This window comes from Bos taurus, chromosome 20 (genome assembly GCF_002263795.3).
Source record: "Bos taurus isolate L1 Dominette 01449 registration number 42190680 breed Hereford chromosome 20, ARS-UCD2.0, whole genome shotgun sequence".
Classification (NCBI taxonomy): Eukaryota; Metazoa; Chordata; class Mammalia; order Artiodactyla; family Bovidae; genus Bos; species Bos taurus.
This window is the reverse complement of record NC_037347.1, coordinates 24,024,574-24,039,280: the sequence shown is the minus strand read 5'-3', so window position 1 is coordinate 24,039,280 and position 14,707 is coordinate 24,024,574. Positions and strand designations below refer to the sequence as shown.

The window sequence follows — 14,707 nt, the reverse complement described above, 5'->3', positions numbered from 1 at the left end:
TTAATCAACTATACTTCAGTTTAACTAATGTAAAAAATGAACTTCTTTTTTTAACAAATGTAAAAAATGAACAAATAAATAAATAAATTAGAATAGAAAAAAGAAAGGAAAGAAAACTGCCGAATGAGGGACTTCCTCAAAAAGCTAAACACAGATGACCATACAACTATGCAATTTCACACCTAGGTATATACCCACATGCAAGGATTCAAACAGATACTTGTACATCAGTGTTCATTGTAGCAGTATTCACAATAGCCAAAAGATGGAGACAACCCAAACGTTTATCAGCAGTGAGTGTGTGTGGGCTCACGCTTTCAGTTGAGTCTGACTCTTTGGACCCGAGTGGACTGTGGTCCACCTGGGTTTTCTACCCATGGAATTTTCCAAGAAAGAATACTGGAGTGGGTTGAAATTTCCTACTACAAGAGATTGTCCCGACCCAGGGATTGAACCTGCAGATCCTGCATTGGCCGCAGATGCTTTACCACTGCGCCACCCAGGAAGCCTGACCATCAACAGGTGAATGGATAAACAATATGTAGCATATACATATGCTATACATATGTATACATATGATATACATATGTAGCATAACAAAGAATGAAATTCTGATATTTACTACAACTGAACTAATCTTAAAGACATCATACTAAGTGAAATAAGCTGAATAAAAGGACAAATATTGTATGATTCCCCTTACCTGAAATATCTAGAATAGGCAATTTAATAGAGACAGAAAGTAGATTAGTTTCTGGAGGCTGGAAGGAGAGGAAATAGGGAATTAGTACTTAATGATTATAGTTTCTATTAAAGGTGACCGAAAAGGTTTGGAAATAGATACTGGTAATAGGTTCACAACATTGTGAATATAATTAATGCCACTGAATTGTCATTTCAGATGGTTAAAATGGCAAATTCTATGGTGTATATATATTGGTTTTATATACATGTGTATATATATACATATATATATAACCACAATTTTTAAAATTAATAATTGTATATTAAAAACCATTGAATTGTAATATTTTAAGTGGGTGAATTGCATGATATGTAAACTGTATCTAAATAAAGTGACTTTAAAAAAGAAACGAAGTGAAGGGGGCTTGTCCCCGTGGTCACAGTAGATACAGCAATGGTGAGGTGGTGAGTGGTCCGGTAGGGTGACATGACACGCACAGCTGACGGTTGGGGAAGCGGGGGGAGGAAAATGATCTGTAGCTTGATTACCTAGAAAACCTACCACACAGAAACCTCTGACCCTAGACCACATCTAAATGACCGAATTACAACTAGAAAGATTTGGTGGGAACCTCATAAAAGTCTCTTCTCACTCTAAGAGTTCCCTCAAGGTTCACTCTAAGTCCAAAGTTCAAATGATCGAATAAGTTACAATTACCCTCTTGCAGCTGTCCCACTTCAGGGAAATCCCACTCCCACACGTGTCCCGTACTGGGAGGCAAAGGACAGGCTGCCCAGATCCCACGCCATAGGGTAGGAGAAGCAAAGGCGCCCACTTACCACCACCAGTGGGGTCCCCAGTGTTTCAGATCAGTGAGTCTCAGGCAACTCTAAATCCTACTTTGTGGATCTAATTTGTAAGGCCACTCCCAACTCCTAGCGCCACTCCCAACTGTCAGCTTGAGTTTCCAGAGGCAGAAGTTACGTGCTACCACTTTCTTAGAGATGAGAATACTTGAGAAGGGGGTAGCAGGTGGTGCGGAAAGAGAGGAAAGGAATGTTGAGGAGAAGCACCAATACAAGGGTGAATGGCTGGACTGGAAACTTGGCATCAAGCACAACTGATTGCTCAGACTCTCTTCCAAGAACCGTAAGAATTAGTGCTTCAGAGAATACTTATCCATTAGATTCCATCTCCTCCTAGTAAATAGATTTCCTTAAAAGACTTGAAATCTCCTGCACTTCTGCATCGTGCCCTAGATCTCAGCAGCAGCAATGGATTCCAGTGGTAGGAGGCAAAAGCTGTGTCATGCAGACATGAAGCAAAGTGTTTTCAGGTGGTGCCTGATGTGGTACAAGGCCATGCAGAATTGGTCTCCACAGAGTAAGCTGAGAAGAATAAGTGGCCAAGGTTCATGGATTACATGAGGTCAAGGGGATCTGTGGAGACACACAAGAATTGTCTAATATGGCAATATTTTTGTGATCACTTTCCATGTTATTAATATTTAATTTTTGCACAGAATGGTTGTACAGATTAATTAGAGCCTACATACTCTAATTAGAGCCAATGTACAATATATGTCAAATAATGCTGCCCACCTACTCAAGGATGCTCACATCCTAATGCCTAGAGCCTGGGAATGTGAGTTTACAAAGCAAAGGGGAATTGAGGTTTTAGATAAAATTAACATTGCTAATCAATCCACCTTAAAATAGGGAGCTTATCTGAGTGGGCCCAATGTAATCACATGCTTGCTGGCTCAGTCGCTAAGTTGTGTCTGATCCTTTGTGACCTCATGGACTGTAGCCCACCAGGCTCCTCTGTCCATGGATTTCCCAGGCAAGAATACTGGAACAGGTTTCCATTTCCTTCTCCAGGGAATCTTCCTTACCCAGGAAATCAAACCCACATCTCCTGCATTGCAGGCAGATTCTTTACCACTAAGCCACTTGGGAAGCCCAGGGTAATCACAGGGGTCCTTAAAACTGGAAGCAGAGGCAGAAGACTCAGTGTCAGAGTGATGCAATGTGAGAAAGACTCCACCGACCACTGATGGCTTTGAAGCTGGAAGCAGGCCACAAGCCAAGGAATGCAAGCAACCTCTTGAAACTGAAGAAGGCAGAGAAATGGATTTTCTTAGAGCATCCAAAAAAGAACGCAGCCCTGTTGACACCTTAGCCCAGGGAGAGCCACATCAGACTTATGACCTACAGAACTATAAAATAATAAATGTCTATTGTTTTAAGTCACTAAGTTTGTGGTAATTTGTTACAGCAACAATGAGAAACTAATACATTTCCGCAATATGTTAAAGTATGACTTGTTGGGTCAAAGATCATGCAAAATTTAGTAATCCCTTTATATGTGTTGCATTCCAGGAAGATAGTAGCAGTTTTAAATGCCATCAACAAAGAGAATTTCCAAAACCAGAGAGTATTTTTGTTTTCTAATTTTTAGTAATTGACAGGCAAAATTTGTACCTAAATGTTTTAAATTCATTCTTATTATTGATTACTTATGATACGTGTTTATTGATTCCTCCATAGATTAGGAATATAGCAGCCATTTTTATTTCTTCTTTTGTAAATTACTTGTTCAAATTCTCTGACCATTTTCCTTTCCAGGTATTCATCTTTTCTTAGTGCTTTATAAAAATAGGCATTTGTGTCACATAGGTTGAAAATGTTTGTAATTTGGCTTTATGCTTGATGTGTCAAGGTACAGAAGGTTCAACTTTCATATCATAAATCAAACTTTTACAGTTTCTGCCTCTGATGTCATATCTCAAAGTCTCTTTCTCCTTTCTACATGTACAAATATTCATCTGTATCTTCACTTAGTGCTTTTATAGCTTGAACAATGTGCATTAAGAATATAACTCAGTTTCCCCTCAGTGATTACCCAGCAATCTCAACAACAAAAGGATCAACTTACCCACCAGAGTAAGTTTAAAGATGCTATTTCAAAACAATTTCTGATATAGACTTGAATCCTCAGCTTTTTAAAATAAACTCATATTTGAAAGTGAAAAGTTGCCCCAAAATAGCAATTTTCTATTTAATGTTCTCAATTTGTGTATCACAGTCTCATGGATTCACATTTACCCTTTAAGGTAGGAAAGGTCTAACCCTGAAAGAAATGTGAAACAAGTAAGTAACCACACCATCTCTAAAATAAAGTTATGTTTTCCAGTTATAAAACACGAAAGTCTTTAGCCACAAAGCAGAGAAAGAAAAAAAGAAAAAACCCACATCCTTTGTGTTTCATTATATATTACTATCAGTACCTGAAACTAGTCTCCATATGTGAATAACAGGAGCCATGAATATTCCTTTTCCTTTCTCTTTTCCTCCTGCCATTTGTCTCCTTCTAATTCCTGGAGGTAAGACATATTTTCATATGCTTTTCAGTTTTGCTTATAAGAAAATTGAATTTTATATTGGTTTACTTTTTGTTCAATATTGTGTAAAAGTAAAAAAGAAATCATAACTTAATTTCTAATACTATTTCATGTTACTTTTAGTCTTTGCTATTGAAATGGCATATTGCTTTTTAAAGTGAAAACATGACCTATTGTGTTTACAGCAAAAATATGAAAGCATAACTATATCTGGAGGGTCTCACAATTCAGGCCAGATCCACAGAGCAAAACTGGCTAGTGAAAAACCAACAAAGCCATTAAACTTGGGATGGATAGATTGTTTATCAACTGGAGAGCTTAGTTACCCTCTGTCTGGTGGCTCAGACAGTAAAGAATCCACCTGCAGTGCAGGAGACTGGGTTCCATCCCTGGGTTGGGAAGATCCCCAGAGAAGGAAATGGCAACCCACTCCAATATTCTTGCCTGGAGAATTCCATGGACAGAGGAGCCTGGTGAACTACAATCCATGGGGTTGCGAAGAGTCAGACACAACAGAGCGACTAACACAACTCATAACTCTCAGATAAATCTTAAAATTTTGGTTTTCAGAATGAATTATGTTTATTTCCAGTAGTAGGAATAGTAAAGAAAGCAATAAATCAATGTAAAATAATCCAATGAACTATATATATGTGTGTGTCAACATTTAATAAAACTTACAGTTAAGTATATTCTAAGTGTTTGACATACACTCTTCTTATGTATTATTGTTATCAGCCCAATTTACATACGAGGAAACTAAGGCACAAAGAGGTTAAGACAACTTACTAAAGTCATCAGCTAGTAAGTAGTAGGTCTGGGATTTGAACCCAGAGTTCATGTTCTTAACCACACATTATGATATCTTATAGCTCAGTGATATCTTCAGAGCTGGGATTCTTCATGTGGGATCCATGAGCTCCTTCAAGGGCATGAATGGGCACTAAGAAGTCTGTGACTCTCCCAAAGTGAAAGAAAGAAAGTGAAGTCACTCAGTTGTGTCCAACTCTTTGCAACCCCATGGACTGTAGCCTACCAGGCTCCTCCGTCCATGGGATTCCCCAGGCAAGAGTACTGGAGTGGGGTGCCATTTCCTTCTCCAGGGGATCTTCCCAACCCAGGTCTCCCACATTGCAGGCAGACGCTTTAACCTCTGAGCTACCAGGGCAGCCCGTGACTCTCCCAAAACTGTATGCAAATATTCACACGCTTATCTGTGTCTGTACTTTATTCAGATTCTCAAATGGCTCTACATTTCAAAAATAACAAAGGTACTTCAGACAAACAGCTCTTCACAATGGATAGAGTATATTTTTTTTCATGATGAGGAACTGGATTAGAAGACTGCTTTACTATTTATTAGTTGTGTGAACTTGGGCAAGGTAATTGCTCTGTCTAAACTTTACGTTCCTTATCTCTGCATGGGAATAATAACACCCACCTTGCATTGCAGCAAACATCAGAACCAGAGTCTGAAACTTACCAGTGCCTGGTAAATCACAGATGCTTTCACTATTATTGCTACTATAGTTGTTGCTCTTTCTTCAAATTTAATACAATTTACCAAACCATCATTCCCAACAATAAACTCATCATGGAACACTGAGATTTTTAAGGTCAATAACACAGTGTCCAACCCCAAACTGAGACAATGAAGCCTGTAGTAGGAAATGAACCGCTGAGGAATGGCAGGAAAAGGAGAATGAGGTTTCTCCCCCATCAGCTCTTACTGTATGATATTGGGTAAGTCTTTAATCTTTTTGCTTTTTGAGCATTAATAAAAGAAATTCTATTGCCTGACAGTTTCTGCCTCCCAGGGATAGGAAGGAGATGGATACTAGGTTAAAGGTGATCTGAATTCTTGAGGAAGAGAAGTAGTGTTTAAATTCAAGATACTATTATCCGAAGCTATCATGGAAAATTGTAAAAATTCCGAACCACCTGGACCACTTTGATCTTCTCTCCCTGGACACAAAGTGCATGTCTAAGCACTCATTCTGGATCTGTTCGTTATTATCAGAACTTTCTCAGGGGGACACATAACTCGGTAAGACAGGATTTCACTCTGGATCACTTTTACAGTTTTTCCAGTATCCTGCGAGGGAATTATAGGAGGAAATGAAGTGGCCCCTCACACAAGACGCTACATGGCTCTAATCAAAGGGCTGAAACTCTGTGCAGGGGCTTTAATCAAAGAAAACTGGGTGTTGACAGCCGCTCATTGTGACCTGTAAGTAATTCTGAGCTCCTCTCACTCTCAGACAGTTGGGGGCGGGGCGGGGGCAGAGGCTGTCAGATGACTCTGAAGTCCAAAACCAAAACTAGGTAGGGATGGAGAAGAAAGTGTGCAAGTACATTCAGTGTTATATGCTATTATTATGTTTATCTCTGTAAGCAAAGGCCAGATCCTGTAGAATAAAATTGAAGTGTAAGACTATTTTCTCATAGTATTTTTTTAACTATAAATAGCAATATTATTAACATTTTGAAAATCAAAATGGTGGAAAACAGCACTCCCAATCTTATCAACTTCACATAATCACTGTTACTATTTTGATATATTTTATTTCAGGCTTTTTTCACAAATGTATTTCACATAGTCGAGCAAGTAAAGTGTTCTCTATGATTACAAGTGATTTACTTACTGTGATCTAGTTAGTCTTATCCCATGTTGCTACATATTAGATTGAACCATACATTACTGATATTTAACTGCTTCACTTTCCAAAACAGTCATTTCCTATGGTTCAAACTAATTTTTCCCTAATTGTGATTTGAAAGTCAGAATAATGTTTATCACCTGGATATGCTGCTGTTTTCTTCATCAGTACTTGTTGTTGGTAACTGGAACCTACTATTTCCCTGCTCACTTTAGCATAAATTGCATGAATAAAAGAAAAGATTTAACTAGCCCCCCACATAGAAGATCCAAGGAGATCTGCGCTCTATTGTGTTAAATGAGAATTTATCAAGGGAACTTCAGCACAATGTACACTGTAAAGATCACCATTGGCTTGATTAATAGGCCCACTTAGTGCAAAGTCTGTCCAGCAAATCAAGAAAAGCTTGTGCCCTTCTCTCCCAGATTAGCTATCATTAGGTTCACAAACTAGACTTGGGGGCTAGCAGTTTATTTCCTTCTGTGTGTGTGTTTGGATTCAGTTCAGTTCAGTTCAGTCGCTCAGTCGTGTCTGACTCTTTGCGACCTCATGAATTGCAGCACACCAGGCCTCCCTGTCCATCACCAACTCCCAGAGTTCACCCAAACTCATGTCCATCAAGTCGGTGATGCCATCCTGTCATCTCATCCTCTGTCGTCCCCTTCTCCTCCTGCCCACAATCCTTCCCAGCATCAGAGTCTTTTCCAATGAGTCAACTCTTCGCATCAGGTGGCCAAAGTTATGGAGTTTCAACTTCAGCATCAGTCCTTCTAATGAACACCCAGGACTGATCTCCTTTAGGATGGACTGGTTGGATCTCCTTGCAGTCCAAGGGACTCTCAAGAGTCTTCTCCAACACCACAGTTCAAAAGCATCAATTCTTCGGCGCTCAGCTTTCTTCACAGTCCAACTCTCACATCCATACATGACCACTGGAAAAACCATAGCCTTGACTAGACAGACCTTTGTTGGCAAAGTAATGTCTCTGCTTTTGAATATTCTATCTAGGTTGGTCATAACTTTCCTTCCAAGGAGTAAGTGTCTTTTAATTTCATGGCTGCAATCACCATCTGCAGTGATTTTGGAGCCCAAGAAAATAAAGTCTGACACTGTTTCCACTGTTTCCCCATCTATTTCCCATGAAGTGATGGGACCAAATGCCATGAACTTCGTTTTCTGAATGTTGAGCTCTAAGCCAACTTTTTCACTCTCCTCTTTCACTTTCATCAAGAGACTTTTTAGTTCCTCTTCACTTTCTGCCATAAGGGTGGTGTCATCTGCATATCTGAGGTTATTGATATTTCTCCCGGCAATCTTGATTCCAGCTTGTGCTTCTTCCAGTCCAGCATTTCTCATGATGTACTCTGCATATAAGTTAAATAAGCAGGGTGACAATATACAGCCTTGACGTACTCCTTTTCCTATTTGGAACCAGTCTGTTGTTCCATGTCCAGTTCTAACTGTTGCTTCCTGACCTTCATACAGGTTTCTCAAGAGGCAGGTCAGGTGGTCTGGTATTCCCATCTCTTTCAGAAGTTTCCACAGTTTATTGTGATCCACACAGTCAAAGGCTTTGGCATAGTCAATAAAACAGAAATAGATGTTTTTCTGGAACTCTCTTGCTTTTTCCATGATCCAGTGGATGTTGGCAATTTGATCTGTGGTTCCTCTGCCTTTTCTAAAACCAGCTTGAAGTTTTGTTTTTTGCTTTAGTTCTTTATTTGGCTGCATGGCATCTTTGCTGCATCAAAGAGTATCTTTCATTGTGGCACGCAGACTCTCTAGTTGTGGCATATGGTCTCAGTAGTTGCAATGCACAGGCTTAATTGCTCTGAGGCACGTGGGATCTTAGTTTCCCAACTAGGGATCGAACCTGCATCTCCTGCACTGCAAGAGAGATTCTTTTTTTTTTTTTTTTGCAAGAGAGATTCTTAACCACTGGACAACTAGGGAAGTCCCCTAGATTCAGCTTTAAAATTTCACTATTATGTCAAGATTCATTTCTTCAGTTCTACATATTCAGATCTAGGCTCTTTTCCATCTTTGTCATCTTTGTGAGGACAAGCAAGTTATACTATCTCCCCCAAAGAAATAAACTCGCTACTTCTGCTCTCATTCTTTGGTTTAGTCTCTAGTCCTTGGGTTGAGTTTCTTCCACTAAGTGTTGATTCCACAAATCCAAGGCAGATGGAGAAACTGGCAGCTCTTCTTTCCTCAGCAGCCCATGTGGTCAGCACCCAAGCACACCTCTCCAGGCCTTGCCAACCCAATGCTCCTGCTGCTGCCAAAAGGCCTGGGATTCCCCTCCTGTTGCTTCTTCCCTGAAAAGACCTGAAGTTGAAGCATCTAAGATAACACATGTCATAGGAGTTTTAGGTAAAACACCTAAAGAAAAAAGCCTCATAAATGCCCCCTAACTTGCTGTGCTTATTTATATATAGAAAACCATGTAAAAGAACTGATCGGATTAATAAATTAAATTCATACTTAATTTCATCTGTTCTGTCACATAAATTATATCATCCTTGCTTTTTCCAGGAAGGGCAATCCTCAAGTTATTCTTGGGGCCCACTCTACATCCCATAAAGAGAAACTTGACCAAGTATTTTCCATTAAAAAGGCAATTCCCTACCCATGCTTTGATCCACAGACATTTGAAGGGGATCTTCAACTACTTCAGGTAAACATGTTTTTTTTTTTTTCAATAACTATTTTGAAATTGCAAAATTTTGAAATTTGGTCGGTTTAACCTGAAACCAGTTTTACACACTGGCCTCATAGCCAAGACTGGCTAATGCCAGGATGTAGGTATAAGAAGCACAGCAGGGACCCAACATAATTACACAAATGTTCACCTTCTTGGAAGTCAGTTCAATTTAAAAAATATTGACAAAAGTCCTACTGTGATAAGACCCGTCAATCCAAAGTGATAATGCCACCAGCAACTCAATTACAGTCAAACCAAGTTGCACTTGTTGACTCTTGCTCAGCAAGGGCGACTGTACACCGTTAGGAATCATGGAGTGGCTTGTAAGAGTGTTAGATGGGACTTATCCCAGGATTTGGGCTCATGTCAGATGAGAAGGAGTATTCTAGGAAGTAGGAGTTTGCTCTGAACTGACTATTGTCAGGAAGTGGGGTAATTCTATGATGGAGCACCTCAGTGAATCTTACTTACCTAGGAGGCTAAATCTGTGATTGATAAGAAGCAGCGGCCACTCATTTTAGCCATAGGGGGCATTTGGTCATTTTTGTGGCAGGCAAAATGACCTTACTTTTGCCTGTACTCAAACATGACTGCAAAGTGGCCTGGAGCCTTGCTCCTTTCTTTAGGCTCACCTTGTCTGATATTAAAAGCAAAAGTATTAGTTGCTTAGTCGTGTCCAATTCTTGTGATTCTTGTGACCCTGTGGAGTGTAGCCCACCAGGCTTGTCTGTCCATGGAATTCTCCAGGCAAGAATCCTGGAGTGGGTTGCCATTCCCTTCTCCAAGGGATCTTCCCGACCCAGGGATCAAACCCAGGTCTCTTGCATTGCAGGCAGATTCTTTACTGTCTGAGCCACCAGGGAAGTCCTATCTGATATTGGTGGTCTATAAAAGTGTTCATGATCAGTAGGAAAAGTTGTGGCCCATCTGTAAGTGCCAGTAAGATTTTCTCTCTTCATAAGATAAACAGGTGCTGTTCTCAAAGTGTTCACAGTTTCTAGTGAGAGAGACAGACAAATACATCAACAGTTCTGATCTGGCTGTGATGTATTTGTCTTAGTGATGTATTTGTCATCAGTGATGGAGATCACTAAGAAGGGGGCTCTGAGGGAACACGGGCCGTGTCCAGGCAGTCAGGGAAGCTTTCTTAAAGAAGGTACAGGAGTCAGGAGGCAAAAAAGAGGAAAGGGCCTTCCAGGCAGGAAGTATAAGAGGAGTCTTTAATGGAAAATGCATTTGGAGGAAGAGGAAAGAAAGGGAAGTTATCATGAAATTTAAGAAAGAGGGAACCCAGACATCGTAATAGGAAGAAGTTTGAACTTTATGGGGAAGGAAATGGGAAAGTATTTTAAGCAGGGCAGTGACATGATCAGACTTGTTATTAGGAGGATTACCTGACTGCTATGCAGAAAGTATGATAGAAGAGGCAGAATTGGGCAGAGTGTGCAATTCACACTCTTCCTAAGAGGGTTGAGGAGAAATTTCCCCAGCAAGACTTAAGAGGAAGCTCAAGGAATCCACACGTTCCCATATTAGGAGTAAAGAGAGGACCTAGAGCTTTGTATGCTTATGGCAAACTCCCCACACTCCCTGCCCCCCGTACTTATCAGTGACCCTCACACTTTCTGCCTTGAGACTCTGGGCCCTGCCTCTCTCTCACCGTCTACTCTCCTCCCCGATACTCTAATTCCCTCCCGTCCTGCTTCCTGCACGGGGCAATGTAACTCCCTCTCCCGCCCAGTAGAGGGCGCTACCTGGCCTGCTGCCCTCCTGCCTTTTTCTCCACCTCAGGGCACTTCTGATATATTAAATACTTTAGATTGTTTGTCTGTCTCCCTCAGTGCGATGTCAACTTCAAAGAACAGATATTTTTATCTTTTTATTTCTCCCCTATACCAGGGAGTATAGTGCCTAGTACACAGTAGACCTTCCATAAACATTTCTGAATAATTTTGGATAAGGAATGGAATTAAGCCAGACAGTGGCAAACCCATCAAGGGAAAAGATTCTGAACTCAGGTTTCAAGAAAGTGGTAGCAGTGGTCAAGTCTCCTTTAGGACTTAAATATCTTTACAAGAGTGTGCGGTGAGTAAGGGGTGCGAAGAAGAGTCAGGAAACCCCCTCTCGCCTCTGACACTGTGGCCAGAAAGGTGAGGTTGCTGGAGAAATCTTAAAGAGGGTGTCAGGACCTCCCCATGGTTAACCTTCCAGTGTGAAAACCTACTGATGTGCCCATCGCTGGTCTGTGTGCCTGACCCCAGGAGTGCTGTCTACAAGTATATGCATCCTGACTCCAATGCTGATCCATTCATTCAGACCTGAAGTCCTTTCTGGGGGTTCTGCTGCCTCCTTGTCAATCCAACCAGATAACAAGTGTGAAGACTTGCCAGAGTGTGAGCAGGACAGAAAGACAGGTGTTGCACATGGGCATTTGAAGTTCTGTGGAAAGAGTTTAAGCGGTGGCCATTTCTTTTTCTAAATTCTAATGGGGCGGCGCGGGGGCACATCATCGACTCAGAGGGGGCACTGAGGAAGTGGGGACTGTCTAATGTCAGGAAGTGGGGCCTGAAAGTAACGCAATGATAGGAGTGTGGCAGTGGCCTCTGCTGTTGTGCTCCTGTGTTTTTAGAAGGTCTGCAATACTATGACTCCCTACAGCTTGAGGCAAGAAGGAAAGAACTAGAATTATCTTCCTCTACTCTCTTCTCAACTTCTATCACACTCCCGACTCTCCTGACCTTGAATTTTCAGAAGAAAAAGAGAGAAAGCAAGGTAGTGAGGCAAGAAGAGGGCGTGGCGAATGAAAGAAAAGGGCAAAGTGTGCGTGAGCCCTCGAGGGCAGCGCAAGTGGTTTGCGCTTGCTCAGAAGAGGGGAAGCCACGTTTCCACTGAAGTGGAAAATGACACTGACCCCTTTCCCACCCTGCCCCACTGCACCTGGAGCTCTGGTTTCCTTTCATTGGTCTTAATATCAGTCAGTTCACAAACTTAAGATCACCTGAATAAAATAATGATTGAGCTCTCCAACACAGCTTTTCAGCCACAGAACTGTCAGCCACCACCAATAAAATTTCATCATTGATGGGTCAACTGAAGTTTACTAGACTATCCTAGCAAAACATGCCTGAAAAGGTGTGCTGTGACTTTAAAAAACCAATAACTGATGGTCAATTCGGTTGGAACATGTTTTGATTTATATTCTTCATAAGAACATGCTAAATAAGCAAGTTATCTATTTAAGTCAGAGCTGTTTTCTGGGTTTGGTTATTGTTGTCCTGGCCTTAAACTGCAGCTTCTGTCTCTTTTCTAGCTGGAAGGTAAAGCAACTATGACCAAAGCTGTAGGAATACTTCAGCTACCAAGAACAGAAGACGATGTCAAACCCCACACCAAGTGTCATGTGGCAGGATGGGGAAGCACCAAAAAAGACGCATGTCAAATGTCTAATGCCTTGAGAGAAGCCAACGTTACAGTGATAGATAGGAAAATATGCAATGATGCCCAGCACTATAATTTTAATCCAGTTATTGATCTCAGTATGATCTGTGCTGGTGGTAGAAAAGGTGAAGATGATTCATGTGAAGTAAGTAAATTAAAATTTTAACCATTTTGGGCAATGGGAAATCAGGTTAAATAGCATGCCTAAGAAGAACAAGGTGGACTATTGTTAGTGAAACCTACCATCCAGGGAAACTCCTCTCATTACCAGTGATCAGGATCGCACTTAACCACCACTTATGGTGCTATGGGCTTCCCTGGTGGCTCAGATGGTAAAGAATCCGCCTGCAGTGCAGGAGACCTGGGTTTGATCCCTAGATTAGGAAGATCCCCTGAGGGAGGGCATGACAACCCACTCCAGTATTCTTGCCTGGAGAATCCCCATGGACAGAGGAGCCTGGCAGGCTACAGTCCATGGGGTTGCAAAGAGTTAGACACAATTAAGCAACTAAGCACAGCACAGCACGTGGATTCTGTCCCGCTGATCATGACAGCTGGCATTTATCAGATGCCAAGAACTATACTAAATTGTATACTCTATGCCAGTTGATCCTTAAATAGCCCCATGGGATAGACACTATTATTATCAATCCTATTATATAGATGGGGCTTCCCTGGTGGCTCAGTGGTAAAGAGTCCTCCTGCCTTGGGTCAGGAAGATTCCCTGGAGGAGGGCAAGGCAACTCATTCCACTATCTTTGCCTGGGAAATCCCATGGACAGAGGAGCCTGACAAGCTACAGCCTATGGGATCAAAAAAATGTCAGACGCGACTTAGCGACTAAACAACAAATTTTACAGGTGGGGAAATTAAGACATAGAAAGTTACTTAACTTCCCAAGTTAGATAATGGCAGTCAGTAGGGGGGACCTGGACTTGAACCCAGGCCACCTGATGACTCCCAACTCTTGCGTTGTTCTGCCTCTCCATGTGCCAAGAATGGGCTTAAGTAGGGTTCGGCCTTATTTAGAACTCATGTTCCGGAAGTGGTTTGCAGGGTCAGAGAGAATATGAAATGAGAACTGATGAACCCTGGAAAAGAGCCCTAAAATTTGTTTGAACTCTCACAAGTACTCCTTGGTCTGAGATGGCTTACCCTGTGTCCTTCTTCAAAGCAGGATATAATTCAAATCCCATCTTGTGCCTCAGGCAGTCCCAACATCCAGTCTCTTCCCCTAACATCTACTGACCAAGAAAAGGGGATACAGGGCGACTGAGGGAGACAGTTATTTTCACTGTTAAAGGCTTCCTTTGCTACTCTGCCTTTGTTTTACCGATGAAAATAAATTTTGCACATCTCCAGAACTGTCTTTTGCAAAAGGGAAATGATTGGAAAATATTAACAGATCTGTGTAATTGATGCTGAGGGCAGACAATTAATAAAAGAGATATAAATTAGCCTTTAAGGAAAGAGAGAAAATGTGTGAGTGAATGAGTGAATGAATGAATGACTAAAAGGGTGATTAAATATCCTTGGAAAGCACTCCTGTCTAAATTTGTAACTTTCTGTTTCAGGGGGATTCTGGAAGTCCTCTGATATGTGATAATGTTTTCAGAGGTGTCACTTCCTTTGGCAAGTGTGGTAATCCCCAGAAGCCTGGCATCTACATCCTCCTTACCAAAAAACACCTCAACTGGATAAAGAAAACCATTGCAGGAGCCATATAACATTTCTACTTCAAAGTAGAAAATCGAAGTAACCAAGTGAAAGGGTCTTAAACTTGACCTGTCCGAAGAAGCATCTTGCAGCCCTCT

The 14,707-nt window shown here is 41.3% G+C and overlaps 2 protein-coding genes across 2 annotated transcripts in view; one reads left to right on the top strand and one right to left on the bottom strand.

The window, feature by feature from the left end:
* CDC20B (cell division cycle 20B) overlaps nucleotides 1-14,707 on the bottom strand; it is a 133,649-nt gene that overhangs the window by 31,702 nt on the left and 87,240 nt on the right. The window lies entirely within an intron of this gene.
* Nucleotides 3,977-14,678, top strand: gzmA (granzyme A). Its single transcript, NM_001001142.1, has 5 exons — nucleotides 3,977-4,070; nucleotides 6,171-6,318; nucleotides 9,287-9,428; nucleotides 12,766-13,038; nucleotides 14,468-14,678. Exons 1-5 carry the CDS (start codon nucleotides 4,010-4,012, stop codon nucleotides 14,618-14,620), a joined length of 777 nt encoding a protein of 258 aa, NP_001001142.1. The 5' UTR covers nucleotides 3,977-4,009; the 3' UTR covers nucleotides 14,621-14,678.